The sequence below is a fragment of the Nansenia antarctica genome, assembly GCF_963989245.1.
Source record: "Nansenia antarctica genome assembly, chromosome: 11".
Taxonomy (NCBI): Eukaryota; Metazoa; Chordata; class Actinopteri; order Argentiniformes; family Microstomatidae; genus Nansenia; species Nansenia antarctica.
The window spans coordinates 2,937,222-2,964,458 of record NC_137681.1 but is presented as its reverse complement, the minus strand read 5'-3'; the positions used below and the strand labels follow the sequence as shown (position 1 = coordinate 2,964,458).

The 27,237-nt window shown below is 45.3% G+C and overlaps 1 protein-coding gene across 1 annotated transcript in view; it reads right to left on the bottom strand.

The window, feature by feature from the left end:
- The window catches only part of bicc1 (BicC family RNA binding protein 1), a gene marked incomplete at both ends in the record, with an annotated part of 72,656 nt that overhangs the window by 44,742 nt on the left and 677 nt on the right, over positions 1–27,237 (bottom strand). Inside the window, 2 exons of the mRNA XM_080541570.1 lie at positions 4,247–4,316; positions 18,606–18,652. Coding sequence (XP_080397696.1) covers positions 4,247–4,316; positions 18,606–18,652 — 117 coding nt within the window. The remainder of the gene's footprint in view (positions 1–4,246; positions 4,317–18,605; positions 18,653–27,237) is intronic.

Genomic DNA, 27,237 nt, shown 5'->3' with positions numbered 1-27,237 from the left:
CATTCCAGAGGGGTAAGATGCATGGGATGTTTATTGCTGTTATACTCTAGTAAAAAAGAACAGCTGGTCCTCACACGGACATGTGATGGTTGGCGTTTGTCATCCAAGGGTATTGCCCTGGTAGTGGACTGCTATGCTCCCTATACAACCATTCTTCTTCTTCAACTCTTCATCATGATTGGTTGCAAAGGTGCAAAGGTGACATCCCAACATCTCAAACCGCAACCTCAAATCTCATTCGAGGAGATTTGTTTCAACACCTGCTAAAGGAGCACCTCCAACCTCCAAGACCCCCCCCCCCACCCCCCTTCCTGTCATCTGCGTACAGAAGACGAGGCCTATTTGCGGGAGACTCCCCGACATTCCCGGGAGTCAGTGCCAGTGTTTTGTTTCTCATGGGGGTGGCAGGTAGCCTAGAGGTTAGAGAGGCCGGCCAGCAATCGGAAGGTCGCTGATTCAATCCCTGCCTCAGGATGCTGGGGGATGCTGGCATCATATCGAAGGCAACCACTGCCGTAAGGCTACCACTGCCGTAAGGCTACCACTGCCGTTGTGCCCTTGAGCAAGGCACATAACCCTTAATTGCTCCAGGGGCGCAGACTATGGCTGACCCTATGAGTAAAACTAGAGCAAAAAAACACATTTTGTTGTGCAATGACAAAAAGGTCAAAAATCGAACGATGAGACTTTTCGCACTCTCTATTTAAGGCATCGGGCCATTCTAATGATCCCACCATATTGCACACACACTCACGGCTTAACAAGAGCAGTGACAAGCTGTGAAACAACCCAAGACCATAAATCAACTTTTTACAATCAGAACATTCCAATAACAAAAACAGAATCCGTCGTCATGGCGATGACACATTTCATCCCTGCACGTCATGATGTATCAGGAGGCAAAGCAACACACTCGCTAACTAGACTGTAACAATGGGGAGCTGGAGGGAGTGTGGAAGAAGCATTGTTCCAAGAAAGCGTCGTTGCGTCGTTGACACAAAGCAGCAAGCAAAAGGTCTCAATAAAAAGTAGAAGAACTTTGTTGGGGCTCTGCATTCTGTCTCCTCTGAAGAAGAGCGTTTGACTTGAGGGGATGATGGGGGGGGGGGGTTGGGGGGGGGGTCGGCATAGCTTCCCGAGGCCGGTTCAGCAGCCTAGCACGTCGCTATGACAACCGCGGCGATTTGACAACCACGCGGTGTGCCGGAGAGAGGAAGATAAGAACAAGAGCGTGGACTGTGGAGGTTTCAGGGGTTTCAGGGGTCTGTTCTGTGTGTTTGGTGTTTTTACAGCTGCTGGCCCCCAGTGTAAAGACCAGAGCAGCATGGGCGTTCGGCCCTCAGCCAATAGTAAATCACCGCTACGCCGCGGTTGAGATTTATCTGTGACTCCAAATTGGATTGGCCGGGCCAAGCGAGGGTGGAAATGTCGAAGGCGAAATGTCAGCCAGGTTCTCTTCAGGTTTATGGGCTGAGACTGGAGGGGCTGATTGACCAATCAAATGACGGCCTTGGACAACCTCAGGGTCTTCGTCAATGGGGAGAAGATACTGCTATGATGATGATGATGATGATGATGATGATGGTGATGATGGTGATGGTGATGGTGGTGGTGGTGGTGATGGTGATGATGATGATGATGATGATGGTGGTGATGATGGAGGAGGAGGATGATGGTGACGATGGTGGAGGTGATGATGGTGATGATGATGGTGATGATGGTGATGATGATGATGATGATGATGGTGGTGATGATGATGATGATGATGATGGTGATGATGATGATGATAGTGATGATGGTGATGGTGATGATGATGGTGATGATGATGATGATGATGAGGATGATGATGATGATGATGATGAGGATGATGAGGATGATGATGATGGTGGTGATGGTGGTGATGATGATGATGATGGTGATGATGATGAAGATGGTGACGGTGGTGGTGACTGGGGCCAGCAGTAGCTGAGAGGTCAGAGAGACCGGCCAGTAATCGGAAGGTCGCTGGTTCAATCCCCGCCTCAGGAGGGAGCTGCTGGTGACTGGAGGGTTGCTGGCATCATATCCAAGGTGCCTACCACTGCTGTTGTGCCCTTGAGCAAGGCACTTAACCTCTATTTGCTCCAGGGGTGCTGACCATGTGACCAAAAAAATGTTTTTGTTGTACTCTATGCAATGACAAAAAGGTTGAATCTAATCTGTCTATCTATCTACCTACCTATCTACCTGTCTGTCTACCTATCTATCTATCTATCTATCTATCTATCTATATATCTATCTATCTAGACAGTGGCTACTGTATGTTTCAAATCATCACTTTCTTTCTGGAGATGCTCATTGCTCTGCAGAATGACAGCTGCTGCTTTTCTACTGTCAGATGAACACAACAGACAAACCGTTCTGATAACAACAACAAGGAAAGATGAGATCTTCCACAGCGATAAACATCTCGGATCTGTTCCCAGAGTGGAATGTGTCCTGGGAGAGTTTGGTAACTCCCAAAAAACAGATGAATTAGTTTTTTTGGGGGGGGGAAAATACACTATATAAAGAACAAAAATGACATGAAAAATGAACTTCTCGTTGAGTATACTGAACATAAAGATCTGCTTGACAGATAATTCTTCTTCTTCTTCTTCTAAAACATTAAAGCAAAAACAGCAACAAGCACTGGATGGATTACTGCGACGGTCATAAAACAACTTGCGCATGATGTGCCCCCCTGCGAAAGTTTGCGGAGGTCAGCATTGTTGACTGCAGTAATCCTGGGCAGACAGACAGGCAGGAAACAGCTATTCCCCGCGGACCCCTCAGAGCCAGTGGACGGTGGTACCCCCGCATGTCAGCGCTACGCATGTGTTCTCCGTCTCTAATGAGCCAAGATGTTTGCTGCATTCAGTCACAAGATAACTCGCTTTTAGCGTTACGTAACATTCTTCTCCGTTTAGGCAATGCCCCGGAGTCACCCGCCAACAAACGCACAAGCACGGGCCAGGATTTAAATAACCTTTGACCTCGGCACCGACTGCAACACAAAAAAAAAACTGCTCGGGGGTGACAGACATGAACTTTCAGTTCAGTAGACTCGAAGACGTTGAAGAAACAGATGTAAAAAGCTTGTGTTGTAACATCGTCTAGGCTACTGTCATCTCTATAAACAGCTAGACAGGAAACGTGCCTATTGGGGTCAAGCTATTGGAAAGGTGTTTTTAACACCCAGTTCAGGTTTATTGATCAGACATGGTCCGATTGTGACGTGGATGGAATGTAGCCAATCAAGAAGCGAGGTGACTTCTTCTTTTCGTTCTTCTGCATTTTATTTGCCCTGTCGCACATGGCTGCCTCGTTTGATCACGTGAGATTTCTGGCTTGGGGGACGAGACTCTAGACTGTCGGAGGACAGATCTTTATGTATGTGGTGTGCTGTATTGGGAATATCGGAACACACCACACACAATACGATCAAAACTGTTCAATCTGTGATTTTTTATCTTCATGTGTGGGGTCACTCTCAGGTAAAAAATCTGTTAGGATTTAGAAAATCTTTATGTGTGTACGAGGCTTTAGCGTGCCAGTCTGGTTTCTGGACCTGCGTGTGTATTAGGGTGCCAGTCTGAGAGGATTCTGGATCTGAGAGACAAGGTACACTAGCACCCCCTCAAGGCATTCAGACGACAATATTGAAGTCTGTGGAAACAGCAAATCATATGAATGTGCATCACAATAGAAAGCGCATGTGCAAGAAACACTGAACTCCATTATGTCATAACAAAACAACGACCAAATCACTCTGTCACCACACACATTGAGTAATTAGCAGCATCACTAAAATATGTCTATACTCATTATAAGAGCAACTTACTACTACTAATAATAATAATAATAACAAATAGTAACAGATCTTATTTAAAAGCACCTTTCTCAAACTCAAGGACACTGTAACAGAAAAAAGAAGAAAAAAAAAAGAAGAGAAGCAGGAAGCAATAAACAAGGAAGAAAAACAAACAAACAAACAAAAACTAGAATAGAGACACACACAAGATAAGACCCTCTTAACTGCTGTTAATGTTGTTCTGCTTCAGAGTGCAGCAATCATCAAGGAAACGGTGAGCCATAGTTATTTCCATCAGAAAGGGGACCGCTGGGCTACCAGGATACCTAGAGTATACAGTACATCCCTCTAAATCTATCAAACACACCGGAGGAGGACCGCCCTGATGAGGGAAACAGAGCCTCTCTTTCTTACCCTTCTTGGACTTGGCGCCAATCTTCAGCTTCGACGGCCAAGCAATCTGAGTCTTTGTTTCTTCCATAACCTGGAAGAGACATTAAGATATATACAGCAGTTAGATCAAATGCTACGTACACTTTACACCCATGAATGTCGGAATTGGACTGGACTATAAATATAATAGCTGAGGATTAACATAACATTAGTAAGAGAAGTGCTGCTGTGAGAAGATTTAACATAGAAAACATTAAACATTAAACAATCACATTACTGCAGAGTCAGAGCCATGCGGTCTTCACAGTAGCGGTTCGCTACTCGCTCATAAAACAGGCGTTAGGCTATATCAGGTAGCAGTGTAGCACATTCCACTGAGTCGATTTCCGACACTTGACTACCAAAGACAGTCAAGAGCGCTGCTGCTGAAACTGTGATTAATAACCAACCACTAATTACCCAGGAATTGGACTTCCTCTCAAAAGTCTGACATTCCTCTGGAGATTCCTCTTTGTGTTCGCCATGGAAAAGTACATAGAGCCTTTCCTAAAACAAAATAAAAAGCCTAAACTCGACCTTCATGAGCAATCAAATAGCAAAAAAAATATAGAAGAGTCAACGTTAAGAGAAGAAATTGCAACCTTTCTTCTATTGTCAAGGATGACTTCTGACACTTGTGGAATTGTCAAATAATAATATAAAAACAACATTTTAAATCAATGCAAATTGAATCACGACTCAAAAAACCTTTCTTTGGGAAGTTATACATATTTATGAACTTCCCTGGTCACTAGAGTCCAACACATTATCAGCACATTCTATAGGGCAGATGGTCCATTTCCACACCATCACCCCTCTCACAAGCAAGTCAGAGGTTTAAATGGACTGCACTTATATAGCACCTTTATCCAACAACGGCCTCTCATTCACCCATTCACACACACATTCACACACCAATGGCGGCAAGCTACCATGCAAGGCGCTGGCCCGCTCACTGGGAGCAATTTGGGGTTCAGTGTCTTGCCCAAGGACACTTGACATTATGGCCAGCAGGGGCTTGACCCGCGATCTGCCAACCTTGCGATCATTAGATGGCAGCTGTACCTCCTGAGACACAGCCTCTACTTCCTGCGCTACAGTCACCCCATGCCGCCCAGCAAGGTTTGCTCATTTCCTACTCTGACACTTCTCTAATTTGCCCAAGCTGTCCGTTCTCTAGGCCTACACACCCCTCTCTAACACAGGTTCAGCTGCAGTTGCAGTTCCAAGGCTTCCAAATCAAAACAATCTCAGGTGAAACTCAGGTTACAACAACACCTGGCGAACCCCGGGTCCAGTCTGGGAAACAGAGGTCTTTGCAGAGACAGAAAAAATACTGAATTGGGTCAGCTCAGCGTTACAAATGAACTCGACCAATACAAGATGTATTAGTCTCTCAGTGAGTGTTTAATCGGTACCAGGTCCTACTGAGCTGGACAGTCAGCCACTAGACCTCCACTAGACCTCCGCCCAGGTAAACCAGTCAGCCACTAGACCTCCACCCAGGTAAACCAGTCAGCCACTAGACCTCCGCCCAGGTAAACCAGTCAGCCACTAGACCTCCACCCAGGTAAACCAGTCAGCCACTAGACCTCCACCCTGGTAAACCAGTCAGCCACTAGACCTCCACCCTGGTAAACCAGTCAGCCACTAGATCTCCACCCAGGTAAACCAGTCAGCCACTAGACCTCCACCCAGGTAAACCAGTCAGCCACTAGGTCTCCACCCAGGTAAACCGGTCAGCCACTAGGTCTCCACTAGGTCCCCACCCAGGTAACCCAGTCCTACTGAACTGTAACACTCAGCCACCAGACCTCCACCCATTTGCTTTGATTTGCTTGGGTTCCCGTCAGTGCACTTAACAGCTCAACCCAGGGAGGGTGGAAACATTCCAGGAGGGAAGAGTCATCAGTAAAGTGACACGGCCGCCCTCCACCACCTCTCTTAAGATCCTAATCAATGTATACCTTGAACTGCCATTCTACCACCATTTCCTCAACACAAAATCAAACAATCCATTATCAATTAGGTGTGTGAGAGCTCCCGCCGGGTGTGTGACATTCTCCTTAATGACTTTGGCAGCGCTCCGCACTTTCTCACCCGATGTAGCACGCTGGCCTATTCATGAGTTAATGCTGTTTTTGGCAAGGCCGCGGCTAAGGAGAATGACATTTTAAAATAGACCACACACGCCTCTGGAGGGCTTGAGCAGCCGTTGGGGTTTTATGATGTGTTATCCAACCCTTTTCAAATATTTTTCACCAATTCACTCACCCATTAATATTATAGCCTGCCTGGTATTCCTGTTCCTGGATTTCCCATCAACCATCATTCCCATTTCATTCACTTAAGAGATCATGTGAAACCAGCCTCAACCGCATATATAAATGGTAATTGGGACTGCACTTATGTAGCGCCTTTATCCAAAGCGCTTTACAACGGCCTCTCATACACACATTCACACAGCAATGGCGGCAAGCTACCATGCAAGGCGCCGGCCGGCCCGCTCACTGGGAGCAATTTGGGGTTCAGTGTCTTGCCCAAGGACACTTCGACATGTGGCCAGGCGGAGCTCGAACCGCCGATCTGCCAACCTTGCGATCATTATACGGCGGCTCTACCTCCTGAGACACAGCCGGCCCACAATGGTGATGACATGGAATGTGAAGTAATGTTGTGAAGCATACGTTTCTTAACATGTTTGTCGTTTATTTAAGGAAGTAGGACCCTTATGGAAACCCTTTTGTTAGGGCGACCTGGATATCCAAGATTTGACCATATACTATACTGTCACCACATTGATATATATATAGTAATACTGTAGTTAGTACTGTAGTTAGATAGATAGATAGATAGATAGTTGCAAATGTCGCAGATCTCTACATCAATAAAGAGACATATTCAACAGATATATCCGTCTTTGACAGTCAGTCAAAGTTGTTCTGGTTGGAACAGAGGAATTTGATTGATAGTGACCTTTGCTTTATATAATATAAAAAGTAAAAACACAACAACATCTTTGGAGAGCACCATGCTGAGAGAGAGACTGGGCTTGGCACCTGCGTCTGCCTCGGTTCTCACTGTGTACTGGTGCAGCTGCTTCTCAGTCCCACCACCACCTGACTGCACTGGGCCTGGGCAGCACACACAGTCCAGCACACACACACACACACACACACACACAGTCCAGCACACACACACACACACACACACACACACACACACACAGTCCAGTACACACACACACACACACAGTCCAGTACACACACACACACACACACACACACAGTCCAGTACACACACACACACACACACACACACACACACACACACACACACACAGTCCAGTACACACACACACACACACACAGTCCAGTACACACACACACACACACACACACAGTCCAGTACACACACACACACACAGTCCAGTACACACACACACACACACACACACACACACACAGTCCAGTACACACACACACACACACTGTCCAGTACACACACACACACACACACAGTCCAGTACACACACACACACACACAGTCCAGTACACACACACACACACACACACACACACACACACACACACACACAAACACACACACACAGTCCAGTACACACACACACACACACAGTCCAGTACACACACACACACACACACACACACACACACACAGTCCAGTACACACACACACACACACACACAGTCCAGTACACACACACACACACTGTCCAGTACACACACACACACACACACAGTCCAGTACACAGTCCAGTACACACACACACACACACACACAGTCCAGTACACACACACACACACACACACACAGTCCAGCACACACACACACAGTCCAGTACACACACACACACACACACACACACACACACACACACACACAGTCCAGTACACACACACACACACAGTCCAGTACACACACACACACACACACAGTCCAGTACACACACACACACACACAGTCCAGTACACACACACACACACAGTCCAGTACACACACACACACACACACACACAGTCCAGTACACACACACACACACACAGTCCAGTACACACACACACACACAGTCCAGTACACACACACACACACACACAGTCCAGTACACACACACACACACACACAGTCCAGTACACACACACACACACAGTCCAGTACACACACACACACACACACACACACAGTCCAGTACACACACACACACACACACACACAGTCCAGTACACACACACACACAGTCCAGTACACACACACACACACACACACACAGTCCAGTACACACACACACACACACACAGTCCAGTACACACACACACACACACACAGTCCAGTACACACACACACACACACACACACACACACACACAGTCCAGTACACACACACAGATCTCAATGTACTTAGAAACAATATGAGCAGAGCACCAGACTCATGCTGTTGCTTCAGCTGGAGCCTTTGAACCTCCAACACTGAGGCTGAGACTGTGGCAGAGCGTCAGAAAGAAGAGGTTCTCACCAACTGTGATTATGCACGTGTGTGTGTGTGTGTGTGTGTGTGTGTGTGTGTGTGTGAGTGTGTGTGTGTGTGTGTTCTCCTGGATCTTCCCACCAGTGTGTCCCAACACAAGGATGTCTGTCTGTCTGTCTCTCTTAAGGCTGATGACTGACCACAAGTTTCTGATCGACATTAGGTCATCTTTGTAGGTGCATCGTCCAACGATATCATTGGAAGTCTCCAGTGTCCAAGTAATGACGTCAAAAGTGAAAGTTCCTCCTATGTTTATAGAAAAAAGGGTACTTTGTTTGTTCCTGTAGCCGTAGCGGCATCCTTTGAAGAACCGTGTTGGGTTCCGTGTAGAACCCTTTTGGGTTCCGTGTAGAACACTTTTGGGTTCCGTGTAGAACACTTTTGGGTTCCGTGTAGAACTCTTTTGGGTTCCGTGCAGACCTTTCGTGGTTCCATTTAAAACCCTCTGTGAAAAGGGTTCTCCCTGGAACCCAAAGGGTTCTTCAAACGGTGGCCCTAGAGAGATACAAGGAACCCTTTTTTGGAGAGAGTTAAAGAGCGGACATTCAAAGGAAATGATGCACCAGTGGACACTACAGTAGCCTATTCATCACAGTATCAGTCCACAAATAGCTGAAACAGGGGGTGACATTATTGATAAACGGAGACTGCCAATGGCCCCGGGCCTGAGCTAGATTACTCCTCCTGCTACGACTGGTGGATTGATGATTCACTTGCTTAGTCAAATGTATTGATTGTAAAGTGGCTTTGGAATAAGGCGTCTGCTAAATGCCAAACATGTCAATGTAAATGTAACCGCTTATAAACCATTGAAAATATGGAATGCACAGATGGTAGTGTATAGTAGCTTCAAGACACAGATTGGGTATACCCTCATGGGAGAGTTAGATGAAGACAAAGAATCCACAGTTACTGACTGGCTGTGAGTTTCTCCATCTCGAGGGATGAGAGAGGACATGCCAGCTCCGTAGAGGCAGCCAGCGCCACATAATCTCTGTCTGGTTTCCTGGATCGCTTCTATGTTCTTTAGGAAAACAACAAACTGGTATTTTGGATCCATCTCCCCGAATCGCAACAAGCCTTAATAGACCATAGAAACAGAAACAACATGTTTCTTTCCCAAACAACTCTTGGATATCAACAGTAGGGGAAAGTATGTATGAAAAACATTATTTTCTATTTTATTTAAGAAAGGGGCTTAAAAGCTTGTTGGCCTGTGCAGTGTTCTAGCATTTCTTAATGGGAGGATTATATGAAACGGAGGGAAGGGATTCTTTTCTCATTTCTGAAGGGGAGAGGTTGATAGAGACCTCAGGAGACTTATAGCCACGAGTCACGACAGTTAGTACTTAGAGTAAGTAAGTAGTAAGTAAGTCATGTTTATTTATGTAATACATTTACGACGACAAAACAGCCGCCCAAAGTGCTTGACAGATAAAACAACACTAGTAAAAGAGAAACAACAAATAGAAATACACTAAAACAAGGTGCAATACAGAATACATGTGCAGAAAGAAACGTGCAGAAAAGTGCAGTTGTCGGGAGGCAGGCTCACCTCAGGTCAAAGGTCAGGGAGAAGAGGTACGTCTTAGCTCATGTTTTAAAAGCCTCGATGCTCTGGGCGGATCTGACGTGGAGGGGGAGGCTATTCCAGAGCCTAGGGGCCTTAGAGAAGGCTCTATCCCCTCTGGTTCTGAGTCTGGTTCTAGGGACCTCCAGCAGCAGTTGGTCAGCTGACCTAAGGGCTCTGGATGGGGTATGGTGGCGCAGGAGGTCAGGTAGGTACGGAGGTGCCTGCCCGTTACGTGATTGTTGTGGTGGGCTGTTAGTGTAAGGTCAAAGTGAATCACCTATGATCCACCGTCAGTATTATTATTATTATTATTATTCATTTTCATGACGTGTGTTGTTAATTTTGTTGTTATTGTTGTGGGGTTGGGGGGGTGGATGAAAATGTGAAAAATGGTGAATGTAAATTGTTAGGGTTACAATACAACATGTTCTAGTTTTTTTTAAATAACAAAAAGAAGTGAATCACCTCCAGTATATGACACACACAGTGTCGTTATTGTTGTGGGGTTGGTGGATGAAAATGTGAAAAATGGTGAATGTAAACCAGGTGTTACAATACAAAATGTTTTTATTTTTTAAATTTTTTTAAGTGAATCACCTACAGTACATGACACACACAGTGCTTGCGGTCCTTATCAGATGACTAGCAGTTGCTCTCCTCCCTCGAGCCAGTGTTCTGTGCTCTGTAATGCACTGTGTGACTAACAAAGGCAGAGTCGAAAATAACCTTTTTGACAAATCTACACAGTCTTAATAACAGACATATGGTTCTGTGGTCGGTGCCCACAGCTTGGCTTCCCTCCCGGATGAGCCTTACTTTCTCATACAATACCCATAACTCATACTAGCTACTGTAAGATGCAACGCTATGATAGAGCAGGGGAAAAAACACAGTCACACACTGAGAAATACACCCACACACACACACACGCTAGTTAGCTACAGCCAACATGGTAGCACGTAGCATTCGAGTCCCGCTTTCAGACCCTTAACGACCGAAGCAATAAACGAGGCTACGTCAGCTCCTGCTACAATAATCACCAACATTACAAGACACGGGAGGCCACGAGCTAAGTTGTTTTGACTTAATTCATTGATGATTATGAGGGGGAATTTGCAGCCTTGCTATTTTTAACTCCCCCCCCCCCCCGCCCTCGTTTTGATAAAAGTTCCTTCAGATATATGTGAATAGATACGTGATGCTGATCTGATCCAGTTCAGACACAAGGCCGTATTGTTCTCCCACCAAATTAAAAGACGTGGATTCTCCGGGCCTCGGCCACGCGGTCGATCGTGATCATATCTCACACTGCCGTTGTTTACGACAACCTCAACTCTGACGGTCCGAGGCGGGAGAGCCTTAACGCTAAAGGAATTCGACAAAGCTACAACGAGGAGCGAAGAGTATACAGTTTATATACGGTCCGGCACAGTGCATCATAAACATCTAAGATTCCACACAGCGAGTCGCAAGATTCAAGTCAAAGACTTTACACTGTAAAAGGGAACAAAGGAAAAGGAAGAAATTAAAAATACACACACCCTGTTTCATCACACACACCCTTACACAGTCTCTGACTTTGGGAAAATCCCTTACAATTGTTTTGGGAACCACACAACTGTTTTAGTTGTGGATGACGCAGATCCAAAATAACCCCAAGAGTCAGAACACGTCGTTATACTGTAGCTGAAAGCGGAAAGCAGACAGACAGTGAGTAAGCGCATAACTAGGCAAGTCATCTGTTAGGCTATACTGCGGAGGAGGAGGAGGAGGGGAATTACTCTGGGAGGGTGTGGAGAGTACTTCCATATGATCCCGTGTCATTGGAGATGTGTTCGGTAACAGTAGGGGGAATCTCAAACACATGCTAAGGGCCTTCCCTCATACATACTCAAGGCCCCAAAGATTCGTCAGCGGTTGGTTGACACACGACGGGCACGGTGACTTCACAGGCCTTGTTCTGTGTCCAGTGTGGAGGAGGAGGACAGCGCAGAGGCAGGAAACGATCCAAGTAAAACTTTCCATGAGCGCACGACTTCAAGGTACGCCGAAAAAACTAAAAAAAACTAAAACTCTTAAAAGCAGAAAGCTTTGGTGCGCTGCTGTTGACACAAAACCAGAATGACGCTTCGTTTCGGGGTGTCCTTCTCCGCCTGCCAGACGCGAACATTCTTGATGCTAACATCTCCAACATTCGCACATCGGTTGTTAAACTTTGCAATCAACACTTTGCCATCGGTTTAATGCCCAAATTAAATAGGAGACAGCTGGCTTGTCTTTGACAACAAAGCGGTCTTGTAATGCTGAACAGACACTGGCTGGCTGCTAGCCTGGTCTGGCAGCACTGTCTGTACCTGTGTGTAAATCAGCAGGATATTAATGAGGGATGTGTGCGAGGCATCTTGGATTGCACAGCCATTCAGACCCTCCTAAGCCATCAGAGTTAGATGAGAAGATTTAATCGTGACAGGGATGTGATGTGGTACAATGCTTGCCATTTTGCTTCTCCCTGGTGTGTGTTTACAAACCTGAAAACCCATCTATTACTGTACAAAAGTTACTTACAGGATAAGTTACTTGCCTGCACACTGTGTTATAAATCTGAATCTTGGTGTGCATAAACGCTCTTGCTTGTTCGCAAGCTTTTTACGCCAGTTCTGTGCAAAGCTTTATAAATGAGGCCCCTGGTGTTTGTGTGTAGGTGTTCTCTGGCAGACTTTAGTCTTGTCCTGATAGGGTTTTTATTTTACAGCAAGGATGTCCTCCTTCCTCCATGCATCAACTGTGGCGAGAGCTACTGGAGACGTCTTTAAGCATCTTGCGGTCTGCTCTTGGGCTGAACTTGCTAGGACCTGACCTGACCCGACCATGTTGGCAGTTGTTTTAAATGTTTTCTACTTATAAATTATGTTCTGGACAGTGGAATGGTTGATTTCTAATTGTTTGGAGATCTTTTTAAATCCCTTCCCAGACTCATACGCTTCCTTCTGAAGGCCTCAGAGAGCTCTTTAGATCTCTCCATGGTGACACCACTCACTTCAACAGTCAAGAGCAAACCAAACTAAATGTCTGAGGTTTAAATAAGACAGGCTCCTCCAGAATCGTCTCTAAGGATGTTCTAATCATTTGCACCTGATGTGGTGCGCTTGATTCTAATTTTAGGCATTTTAAGTAGTAATAAATGTGGGGTATCCTAACTTTTTCCTCACAAGAAAATTGCTCATTTCTATGACTGTTTTTCTCATTGCTCACACTAACACAACGACCAAAACCTGAAACTCACCAATTCTACAGAAACACAAACACATTTCCTGCTTATTTTGTAGTTCTAAATCACTCAACTACACACAATTCTCTACATTTGGCACAATCTTCATTGATAAAATATCTTGTGTTCACATGGAAAACACTACCATTGAGAATGCTAAACTCAAACCACCATTGACTGATATAGGCAAACAGCTATTGCTTTTTCAATAAGCAGTCATAGCTTAGCAATGTCTTCTTAGCAACTCCATCTCTCAATATTGTTAAAATGAAGATCAAATGTCCATATGTTGAAATATGTTGAAAAAGACAAAGGTTTTCATGGGGTATCCTATCTTTTTCACATGACTGTATTCACTGTGACTAGGGTTAGGGTTAGTGTGATCTTAGGAATGTATACAGTCAGTTCACAATCATCCCGCTTGCGGCAATTGACATTGTTATAAAATGTTCCTCGACAACACGTTGTAACCGTCATACACACGCCCACACACACACACACACACACACACACACACACACACACACACACACACACACACACACGCCCACACACACACGCACACACACGCAACTCGATTGTTTTCACATAAGCTACCTGATTGGGAGCAGCTTGGTCCTGGCCTCCCAGACTAGGACAGTATAATTCCAGCCTCTACAACGTTTATGAGCCACGGCTGCGCTCAGCCCCAGAGCAGAGCAGCTTGCTAATGAAGCCACTGATTTCCATCCCACACGTTTCTCATTACCTTCTTCCTATTTCCCATAACACACCCCGGTGACGAATAACTCCCGTTTACAGCTCATCACCGTGGGACGATAAACAAGAAGTTTGGGATAAAATAAAGTTACTTGGGACTGGGAAGGAATGTGGTTTTCTTCCACGGACCGTACAGTCATACTACCTCCATGGCACAGTGCATAGTTCATACTGTATATGGTATTGTTGGGGCGGCTGTGTCTCAGGAGGTAGAGCCGTCGTCTAATGATCGTAAGGTTGGCAGATCGGCGGTTCGAGCGCCGGCTGGCCACATGTCGAAGTGTCCTTGGGCAAGACACTGAACCACAAATTGCTCCCAGTGAGCAGGCCGGCGCCTTGCATGGTAGCTTGCCGCCATTGGTGTGTGAATGTGTGTGTGAATGGGTGAATGAGAGGCCGTTGTAAAGCGCTTTGGATAAAGGCGCTATATAAGTGCAGTCCATTTACCATTTATTGTATATACTTCACAACTATCTTAAACGCTCTCCAGCCTTACTGCTAGTTATTGCTACTTATACTTAAATATTGTTAGCGATTTAGTCCTCTTATTGCGCCTTACCTTATTGTAGGGATGCTCCGATTTATCGGCCACCGATTTAAATCGGCCGATTTCACTCCAAATGACTCGATCGGTGATCGGCAAAAATGGCCGATCGCAAAAACCGAATATTTATTTATTTTTTTTATTTTTTTCCTGGGGAAGACAGATAACTGAACAGAAAACATAGGAGGACGTAACAGTATGTAAACCACGAAGGCCACGTTTATGATGTCTTTTATACAGCCATATCGACTGACTTGGGCTTCAGGCCCTAACTGGGTGATAGGCCAGACCTTTACTATGCCATAAAAATGGGTCTGCGTTTGCTTGGTGCCTAATGGATCAAAACTTTTGTCTAAAAAGCAAAAAATATGTAGGCTATCCAGTCAGTAGGCCTACAGTTATGTATTTTTTTAAAAATCGGTATCGGTATCGATATCGGTTGATCTTGAGGAAAAAAATCGGTGATCGGTATCGGCCCCAAAAATCCAGATCGGAGCATCCCTACCTTATTGTAACAAGGTGAAATAATTATTTATTGTTATTTGTTTAGTTTTTTTCTTCTGTGACATCACTGCACTGTTGAGAGGAAGTTTACGAGGTAAGTGTTTAATGGCAGAGTTTACAACCTGTATCCTGTGTATATATGTGACACATGTGATCATTTGGTCCGCATGTCGGCAACCAATCAAAATGTTCAGACTTTTCTTTTGAAACACGGAACTACGTTTCAACGCTGTTGAGAATCACAACACAAACTCGCTAGTCAAGCCAAACTACTGCAACAAAAATGGATTGCGTGAGTAATCCCCCACTGCTACCTAGTTAACTAGAACACTACTTTACATTGTCAGCAGGCTCACAAAACAAGCTGTGTTAGTTGACTAGCAATGTGTCGTTGATTTTCAACAACAAGGCAATGTATTCACATTTTTCGAAAGAAAAGTCTGATCATTACATCAGATCCCAACATGAGGAAATGTGAAACAAATGTGGACACTTGTACTATGTGAAATATGACCTCAGAGAAGTCTGGTAAACCAACTGTCACCACCGTTCAGTCTTCTAATAGATGAGCAACAAGAGCGCACGCACAGCGCACACACACACACACCCACACACACACCCACCCACACACACACACACACACACACACACACACACACACACACACACACCCACCTTATGGATGGATCAGCAAGGGATTCGTCTGATGATAGTCTGCACTAGATTCAACACACCAGGACACAACTGCAGGCAGGTAACTCCCCTTGCTGGACTGAGAGAGTCAGAGGAATGTAAGAAAGTATGAATTGAGAAAATAGAGACTCTCTCAAGTCTCTGTCAGCCAGTGTGTTTGGTTTCTACCCTGTGGAGTTTCAGTCTCGAACGCAGAACCTCATCTCACACTCTTCACACGGGCTGAACGTCAACACGGGAGAGAAGACTGAATCCCTCCATTGTCCGGGGCTCGCAGTATGGCCGCCGCCTCGGCCTTGGAGAGGCCGCCTGTGTGACAGACGGGGCCTGGACTGTTGTCATTGAAAACACAGGTACTTCCAGATATCTGGCGGCAGTGCGGCTCCAGACTCCAAAAGAACGAGCCAAGGTGCTGAGGCAGCAGATAACGTGCTGTGTGCTTTTCCTAAAACAGCCTGAGCACTCCAACCGTCTGAGGTGTGTGTGTGTGTGTGTGTGGGGGGGGGGGGGGGGGGGGGGGGGTTTGTGTGTGTGTGGGGGGGGGGGGGGGTTGTGTGGGGGTGTGTGTGCATGCATGTGTGTGTGTGTGTGTGTGTGTATGTGTGTGTGTGTGTGTGTGTGTGTGTGTGCGCGTGTGTGTACGTGTACGTGTGTGTGTGTGTGTGTGTGTGTGTGGGGGGGGGGGGGGGGGTTGTGTGGGGGTGTGTGTGTGTGTGTGCGTGTGTGTGTGTGTGTGTGTGTGTGTGTGTGTGTGTGGGGGGGGGGGGGGGGGGGGTTGTGTGGGGGTGTGTGTGTGTGTGTGCGTGTGTGTGTGTGTGTGTGTGTGTGGGGGGGGGGGTTGTGTGGGGGTGTGTGTGTGTGTGTGTGTGGGGGGGGGGGGGTGTGTGTGGGGGTGGGGGTGAGGGGGTGTGTGGGGGTGTGTGTGTGTGTGCGTGTGTGCATGCATGTGTGTGTGTGTGCGCGTGTGTGTACGTGTACGTGTGTGTGCATGTGCGTGTGATTATCCTCTAGCAGTTGCTACTATTGCCAAACAGAACAGCACAGAAACCCAAAATCCAGAGTTTTGATTGGAGTTTAACTGCAGTTTCATGTTCAATGTAAAAAGAAAAAAGACTAAATCTAGCTCGAAACATTTATTAAAACATTTACCTCTAATTTGTCAATGTCTTTGGGTCTCTGGTCTCATTTCACATTCTTCGACAGACTGTTTAGATAAAGTATCTCTTTTCAACATCAGCATGCTCCTCTAGCAGCCCAGAGTGACCTAGATTATTAAAGTTGGGAATCTCTAAGACCTACTAACCGTAACCCACTGGAATAACATGTCATTACACGCCAGCGAGGCTCTATCCTTTGAGATGTATCACACTCTCAACTAATTCGTCTGACAATTGTAAATAAACTGGACATGACACGGTGGAAGATATTTATTTGAAAAACTACAATCCCCAGAGTTCTGACACGTCCAAGGGCAGTTAGACTGAGGGCAGCAGCGGGGGATAGCCTCACAGAGAGAACTAAGCCGTGGCTAAAAGAGACCTACCACTTTCAGCGAGTCGGTTTATTTTCCCTCACATTTCAGGTTTAGACGAAAGGAATAACTTCAACATGTGCTGGATTTTTCGGTGAAATTGACACATTTTGATTTCTTGAAGGAGTGTTTATTTTGAAGGCGTTTTCAGTAGAGGAGAAAAGTCTGGTTTTCTTAAGGATAGGGAGGTGTGTGTGTGTGTGTGTGTGTGTGTGTGTGTGTGTGTGTGTGTGTGTGTGTGTGTGTGTGTGTGTGTGTGTGTGTGTGTGTGTGTGTGTCTGTGAGAGTGTGTGTGTGTGTGTGTGTGTGTGTGTGAGAGTGTGTGTGTGTGTGTGTGTGTGTGTGTGTGGTGGCTACGGCCTGTCGTCACTCCCACCACAGGGCTGCCTACTGTACCATATCCCCACGTAGACACTGGGTGTGTCCTCCTGGGCTCATCCAATCAGAACAAGGCTTCTACACTACTGTACTTTCCAAGTACCCAATCAGGGTCAACCAGGAACACACTAGGGGGTTAATCAACGCCCAGACTCATCCCAAATGACTATCCACTTCTTCTTCGGCGTATGGGTAGTTGTTTTCCTCTCCACTCCACCAGGCTCGGGGCCGAGGGGCTACCCTTTTACCACCCCGAGACCTGGTTGAGGGGCTCACCCGGGCTATATTTCTGGACACCCCTCCAGAAGCCACGTACGTCATCTATCCACGTGTAACAACAGAGTAATCAGCCTAGAAATAACTCTGCTGAAGAATGAATATAGCCTACTTGTTGTATATGTGTTTGTTCACCTGGTTAAACGTTCAGGCTGTATATTTATACGTTGCCAATAGGGGTCTTTGACCTATTTTCGTACAGTATCCCAACGGTACTGTCGTTGAGTGGAAGCGCAGGCCTGGCTGGGAGAACGTGATGATGATCTTACCTTCTGAAAGAAATCCTCCCCTCCGTTCACCCGCCCCTCCGTGGCAGCTGCAGGGAAGAGAAGAAGAAGAAGGCGTTTTTAGAGACATCTCCAATAGTAAAAATAATAATAAAAAAACTCAAAAACGATTAGATTATGAAAGTGCAGATTGTAAGCTTTCAAATGATGTGTCATACATGAGAATAGTTGGAGAAAATATGCTTTGAATGTTGGTACAATTCAAACCAAATAATAAACTCGCTCTGAATCAAAACACACAGAAAACAGCTGCTAGTGGCTATCATCTAAGAAGGCACATCGCTATGAACATCGAACTGCACGTTTAGCACATCACAACATGCTGATAGAACATCAACATGCTAAAAACACATAACTACACATAATTAGATGATCACACTGTCCTTGCTTTTGAACACGTCCTAAAACCTACGTTTGTTTACAAGCTGTGTATCACTAACCCAGTAGCCTAGGGCAGACGAGACAGTAATATTAAAAAAAATATATATATAGTTTTAGTAGAAGGCGATAATAGGGAGAAGGTTTTTCCTTCTATCAGTGGCCCCGGGCCCGAGCTAGAGTACTCTTCCTGCAACGAATGGTGGACTGCTGATTCACATGCTTAGTATTCAAATGTATTGATTGTAAGTCGCTTTGGAATAAGGCGTCTGCTAAATGCCAAAAATGTAAAATGTAATCCAATTAACTAAGTATTTAGTGATCCTAAAACTGTTGTTCGTTACCGGTGTATCGAGTGGGCTCTTCAACACTTTCATAATAGGCAAAAAAAAACTTTTCACCAGACCATGTCACATTTCTGTAGGACATTTCTGCTTTATTGGGACAGTTAGAGATGATTTGACAGGAAAGATGAGTGAGAGAAAGGGGGGTAACATGCAGGATGTCGACAGCCGGATTCATACCGGCGACCCTGTAATGATATGGCATGCATGCGCCTTAGTGCCCTATGCCACTTCCCAGATGAAACGCTGTGTTTGACGTGTCTGATACACTGTCATCCCCTGGACCATGACAGACATGTCCACTCATCTGAAAGGCTACCAGAGGAACACATGTTCAACTTCATGAGCTACTTATGCACGGGGATTAGACGCCTGCAGTATCAGCTAACCTCCCAAATCTGCTTTCGATAATCACATTAGTGTCCAGTATAACTTCCATGGCAATAGGTTTGATGCATTACGAATCGATAACACAATTAGAGACCGTGTAGCACTGAGGAGCTGTTGATATTCCTCCACCCGATATCCCAGACTCTGGGACTCCGCGGTCTTTCCACATCCGATCTCCTCCCTCATTGACTCTTCTGCTCAAAGTGATCAGGGGATCGAATTACTTTTTAAAAAGCGACGAAAGACAAAAACACTCAGGTCTCCACATGGGTTTGTTTGGCGCAAGATGAGCTAAACAAACGTTCTCAACTGAGACGAACCTGCGCCAACATAAGCATCGCACCAGCACACACCAGGGGGAATAGATCAACTGGAAGATCACGTAGGCCTACGGTACGATGACGAATGTCCAATCTCTGTCAATCACGCAACACCACCCAGGACGCTGCTGGCAGAGTCCGACTGACTGTAATGTAAACGACTTCCAATTACAGGCGCATTCCTAAAGGCCTTCTGACGCAGATCATTCCCCAGTACAATACTTCTCAATAAACAACAACGATTTGTAATGACGATTTGAAAACCGATTTGTTCTTCCTTACAAAAGTCGGGGGGCCCTTGTAAATGGACTGACTTAGCCTATATAGCGCCTTATTCCAAAGCGCTTTACAACGGCTTCTCATTCACCCATTCTAACAACAATGGCAGCAAGCTACCATGATGCAAGGCGCCGGCCCGCTCACTGGGAGCAATTTAGGGGTTCAGTGTCTTGCCCAAGGACACTTCGACATGTGGCCGATCTGCCGACCTTGCGATCTTTAGACGCCGGCTGGCTCTACCGCCTGTTTTCCTACTTCATCCTGTAAGGGTACAGATGCCAGCATGTGTCCCACGTGGCCAGGGTGGGAGGTAGTGGTTGGGGTGTTGGTGGTGGTGGTAAGAACTAATTATAGACCTAAAATTGGAGGCAATGAAAATGTTCACAAGTAAGGAGTTGATTGCGGTGATTTGCTGGTGGTGAGCTCTATAATAGCTCTATTTTCTAATGTGTACAGCAAAGAGAGCCTAGGGTCGCTAGAGGTGCCAAGAAAAGATGCCTGTGAAATCCTACAGGGGAGTTAAGAAAGGGAGCAGTGCTTTCCGTGGCTTAAACCAACATTGCAACACATCCCATATGAAATCGCATGTGACTGAATGCCAATGACAAGCGTTAGTATACACTCAGCATTAGTATAGAAACCATCTGGTGGAGGGAGAGATGGGAAAACACGGTCTTAATGTAATTCATACAACTCATCCTCCCGATTTCCACCTCCGCCAGCCTCCCCTGGTGTACAGTATTTCAAAGCCGTTGTTTAATAAATTGACCTCGTGGATGTTCTGGGGGTGCTCTTGAGCCAAAAGGGGTCCCTTGGCTTAAATAGTTAGAAATGCCCTGAAATAATCTTGGTAAAAAAAAAGGGTCCCACACGTCCTAATGCCCACGAGCATAAGCTTGAGCAAAGTTTGTACGCCTACATTTAAGGATTGTGTAGCCAAGAAATGGATTGATATTAGTTCATGACAACCATACACTCAAGCAAACATTTGAGGTGTGCCTAAACACTTATATTAGGCCTAGCTATTAAACGTCTGTAATGTATCTTTAAGAATCTATAACTTCTTTATAATTACTGCATGTGTAGGGTGGGTGGCAGAACAGGAGGGGGGGTGACAAGACAAGGACAGAGGGATAAAAAACAAACAAGGGATCCAGATTCACCCAGATGGTTTGGTTGATTCACTACTAGATATATGGACTACTACAGGAATGAGTGTCTCTCGTTGCCCTGGTAACGCTAAAACAAACTGGCAGATGTCGTGTGTAAAGTTCCACTTCAGTCGGGTTCCACTTCAACTCGTTACGCTGACTTTATAATGGCAGCCCTGGTATGTCATCAGCTGTAATGGAAAGGTTACATAATGTATACAGTGCAGTCAGTGCATGCCCCAATGGTTTTTTAAATGTGCACAAACACTTGCCAGTTAAATACATCACACATTACCAACTTAAAAACGCTCCGCACAACCCAGGCTTGAGAGAAGGTGCAGTGTGCTGCGTCCAAGACAATATTTATAGCTTATGAGCTATAGCTTTTTAAGTTGATAATTGACTATTAGCTGCCAGCTTCACATAACATGTGACATCAACTAAAAAACCTTGAATATTGTCTAGATTCTAGAATCTCCTTACCAATGACTCGTTAAAAAATATCACGTCAAAATCTTACAACACAATATCATACGAAACGTAACTAAACGTTTCATGGCGCAGAATATCTTCACGCCAAAAACAACACTTTTCGCAGCTGGACGAAAACACGGCTGAATTCGAGGTTGATCGTGGACATGTCAGCCTGCTTTTCAGCTGAACCCAGAGAGGGAGAGAGAGAGAGAGAGAGAGAGAGATAGTATCTCTGCCCCCAGGCCTGCTGGTACAGTAGGAGATCCTCCTACGCACGGCTTGGCAGGAAACCTGGAGCTCAGGGAGAGTAGCTGGTACCCGCCTCCTTCTCCTGCAGCAACAGTAACCGGCTGGCAGCTAGTCTCTCCTCAGACAGAGAGGCAGCTAGTCTCTCCTCAGACAGAGAGGCAGCTAGTCTCTCCTCAGACAGAGAGGCAGCTAGTCTCTCCTCAGACAGAGAGCAGCAACAGTAACCCGGCTGGCAGCTAGTCTCTCCTCAGACAGTAACCGGGCTGGCAGCTAGTCTCTCCTCAGACAGAGAGGGCTGGCAGCTAGTCTCTCCTCAGACAGAGAGGGCTGGCAGCTAGTCTCTCCTCTGACAGAGAGGCAGCTCGTCTCTCCTCAGACAGAGAGGCAGCTAGTCTCTCCTCAGACAGAGAGGGCTGGCAGCTAGTCTCTCCTCAGACAGAGAGGCAGCTAGTCTCTCCTCAGACAGAGAGGCAGCTAGTCTCTCCTCAGACAGTAACCGGGCTGGCAGCTAGTCTCTCCTCAGACAGAGAGGCTTAAAGAGACCAGAGAGTCTCTCTACTGTAGCACACTTAGGCATAAACCTTTATGACTGTGCCATTATAAACGCTTGGGACTATAGTACATTCTGGAACACTCAGCTAGCGATAACCAACCGCCTGTGCAGTGCGCACTACTTCTAAATTGATTCAATCAATAAAAAGCTGTGTTATATTGTTACTTTACAGAGATCTTCACTGTACTGCGTGTGAAGCAGGTCAGTACAGAACCTCTTTGCCCCAGACGACTGGAACATCCTCTGAGAGAGACGGATGCTTCTCTGAAGAAGAAATCACAAACTGCGATCGCAAATTAACCCAAATAAACACGCAAGCCCAATCTAAACAGGGACAGACTGTGAGTGTCTCAAACACAAACATCTGAATCGCCATTTTTAGTCACACATTCTATTCCAGAACAACACCAAGTAAACCAACCAACCAAACCCTTTTGCTTTTAAAACCTTCACTTTTCTGAATTACTGAAACAGAACCATCATCTCGAATAAACACAATTACACACCACCCATAAACCCAGGCAGGATAGCGGAGGGGTAGGGTTAGGGTTTAGGGTTAGAGACTGAATGATAACTGGTGGGGTTACTGCAGAAAGAAAATGGGTCAAACCACACGGATGGAAGATGATGACTGTCTGGGGGGGATGAAAAGTGATAAAAAAAAGAAATGTGGACAACATGGGAGCTTGCTTGACATGATAGCATGTTTCTTTGATTTTTTTAAGACTTGATTTTCGGTATTCGAAAAACGACTGTGGTGTCAGACCCTTTCTGTCTCCTGTCCTGTCATAATAACTGTGTTTCTGGTCGGAGCAAAGCATTATTCAAACGCCGGTCTCCAAGCAGCTGCAGTGAATTATGCACTGAGAAACACTGGGAACTGTACGCCCACTCCTCAGTAATGTCCCTCAGACCGTATCAATACAAGCAGCCCCGCTTCCTCCAGGCTCACACAACCATGGAGCTGGAGCTAATGAACTTCGTCTGTATACTGTACTGTACGACAGCCCACACTGACGATACAGTAAAAACAGTCCAATGACTTTGTATTTCTATTATATTATTAACTAAGAACTTAGCCTATTGTGTGTCCGTCCATTGCACTGTATAGAAAACCCCCAAAAACAAAAGACTAACTAACTAACTAAACTAACACAAATGCTTGGTGCTCAGTGTGTGTGTGTGTGTGTGTGTGTGTGTGTGTGTGTGTGTGTGTGTGTGTGTGTGTGTGTGTCAGGGTAAACATTAAAAGAACTTAGGGCTAAATAGACATTCTGTCTGTCGTCTGACCCCCAAAATATAATACACTTATATAATATAATAATTATATAAGTGTATTATATTTCGGGGGGTCAGAACAGGACAGAATGTCTCTATTGTATTTAGCCTAAGAGTTCTTTTAATGTTTACCCTGACAGACACACACACACACACACACACACACACACACACACACACACACACACACACACACACACACTGGACCAAGCAGTGACTTAACTCTCTCTGTGAGGGGGGGGAGGCGGTGGGGGCGGGGGGGGGTTGAGGAGAGAGGCACGGTTCACCTCTGAACGACAAGGGCTGTGTTTCCCTAGGCTCGTCTCCAGTGGGGGGGGGGCAGGCCTCTAGCACATTCCTCCCCAGCACTGACTTCCTGCGCTCTGCCTTTTTTATAATACAGTGCAAAACAAAAACCCATGGAAGCTTCATCCACTGTTTCAGTCATGGCAGCATCTCACATCTCACATCTAACAGTCACACTGTACAGTCGCCTGTAGGAGTAGTGGATGCGTGCCGGAGACCAGGGCAGCTAACAAACAGTATGTCGTCATGTAAACAAACCGGGCCTTGTTTTGTTTGGGTTCCTTGGATGTGATGTTGCTGTGACCACCGGTATGGGGGCGGTTTTAGGTTTTAAGTCAAGACGATGTTGGGTGTTTTGTGTTTTTTTTTTACTTCTTTTTTACTGAACAAGTTAGTTAGTTTGTAGTCGTCACTACTTCCCTCTCTATGCTCTACGCTAACATATCTGAGGAACTGGAAAATGTTTTCCATAATCACTCTGCTCCATTTATCAATGTTGTAGCAACAGATTAGTATCGGAGGGAGCTCCAGAAGCTATAAAACCCCCGAGTGAAAATTTCAAGTCTTGCTTGTTAAAACAAAGCCGCTTATTTTTGCCCAGATTTGACATCTGTGGATATTACAACACTGTTGTAACTCTGGAATGGGGATTGCTCTGTCCACACGGGACTCTCCCGACCTATCAGGAGACATGTACGATAGCCACTTGCTTCCTGTAGTTATAAAAAAAAAAGTATCCGAATATTATAGGAGACAAAACCCCCAATGTGTTGATAATGACGGGTCATCCAGTTCGTCCACTGAGGCGGATCTGAGGCAGCTAAAAAAGGAATCGCTTCCAACACAGATCATTTCAACATCTGTGAAGCAAATATATTGAGTTTCTTCTTGAATCTTTTCCCTAAAGATAACATCTTAAACGTACATTCCCATAAATCTGAAACATAATTAACTAATTTAGAGCTCGCTCATAATAACAGTCACGGGATTGTGTGCATTTCTAGGAAACACATTTCCTGGTCTCCGCTGACCCCCATCCCAGTAACAGACCAAAGGTGAGCCAGAGGTGGTGTACAGTGATACCTCTGCACGGAAGAGAGGGATGTTATCAACTGTGAGGCTTAACTGATTCCATCCTATTGATTATAGCCGGAAAGCTGCAGGAAGCATTTTATTTATAGCCTCATAGCCTTAGAACATGGTGTTTTACCTTTGACTATGTCTTTGCCAGAGTCTTGGCCAGAGAGAGAGAACATCAGTTGGACAGAGTAGCCCTCCTCTTCATAATGAAGACAGGACTACAGCACTGTACTGCAGTGATCAGGACACGCCGTCCACAGCATGCGATTGGTACCATACCATGGAGATTGATACCTTGTCTTATTGTTGTTATTAGTGTTATTACTTTGTTGCATTGTTGAGGAGCTAGCTTGCCCTAAGCATTTCGTTGCTCTATCTACAGCTGTATTCTGTGATATGATAAATAACACTTTGATTTGGGGTCAATAAAGGTTAATTCTCTCTCTCTCTCTCTCCCTCTCTCTCTCTCTCTCTCTCTCTCTCTCTCTCTCTCTCTCTCTCTCTCTCTCTCTCTATCTCTCTCTCTCTCTATCTCTCTCTCTCTCTCTCTCTCTACAGTACCAGTCAAAAGTTTGGACACTTGAATGGGAAAGTGTGTCCAAAGTTTTGAATGGTACTGTATTATTTTTTAAATAAATCTTCAGTATGTAGAATTGACTCGTGAGTGAACCAGATATGTAACTGAGATTGATTAGTCGTCGTTCCCAACAGAGATCCACCCACTGCATGAGAACACGCAGGAATGCAGGACCACCCTCCAGCCAGCGCATTACCACAGCATCTCCCCGCTGGACGAGGTGTTTCATATCATCCCCGATGAGCTGAGGCATCAGGAACGAGCGTGTGTAAACAGAACAACCTTCACAGTCCAGAAAGTCCATAAGAACGGATGCAGAGGACTTTTAAGTTGATAATTTGGGTTGACTTTGGGATACCAAAAGCATAACTGTGATTAATTCAATGTAGGGGCCTGTTTGACTGTTTATTGATATAGTACTCATACTGGTATTTGATATGTTTAGAATTAGATTGAACTGAAGAAATATTCTGTGTTTGAAGTACTATTCCACATGCTATCATGATATCGGGAACCTGAATGTAACATGTAGCCTATAGACTGCACTACCATCTCTGCAAGGACGTAATAATGTCATCCAAGTTAACATGTTATAATCGATGATAATCAGCTGAATTGTTAATGATATGAGAATGATATGATCAATCTAAAAACCAACTTACAAGGCTGCCTGCCTTACCATATCTAGATAGAACAGCGGCCCCTACTGGTCACACATCCATACTGTCATGATGAAGACAGTGAGAAACCATCAGCATAGTAATTGGCAACTAAATAGCCTATGAGTCAATGTAACAACTCAATATTGACATAAAACACTGTCTAATTGACCGTTATAGGACTTATAATACATTGAACTTCTCCACTTTAGAGAGATCACTGACTTGATCAACTCACTGTCAGTCAGTTTAGTATCTGCCAAAGTGATTGCGGAGGAAAGTGTTTCATTCTGAAACGTGGACTATGTCACATGCTACTTGTGGATGTGGAGGCATTTGCACACTTGAAATATGGCAACAATATTTGGCCAATTTGGTGACATTAGGCCTACAGTGGATTTAAGATAATCGCATAATGTTCAGTATGCCTATGTACAACTAGCTGTAATAGTAGACAAATAGTAGGCTGAGAGCAACATTAACTCTAACCAGAGTCACTACTATGGAAACATACATATTCATAGATATGAATCATAAGACTACCTTGCCTGAATCTTGGTTGAGAAAAGTGCAGAT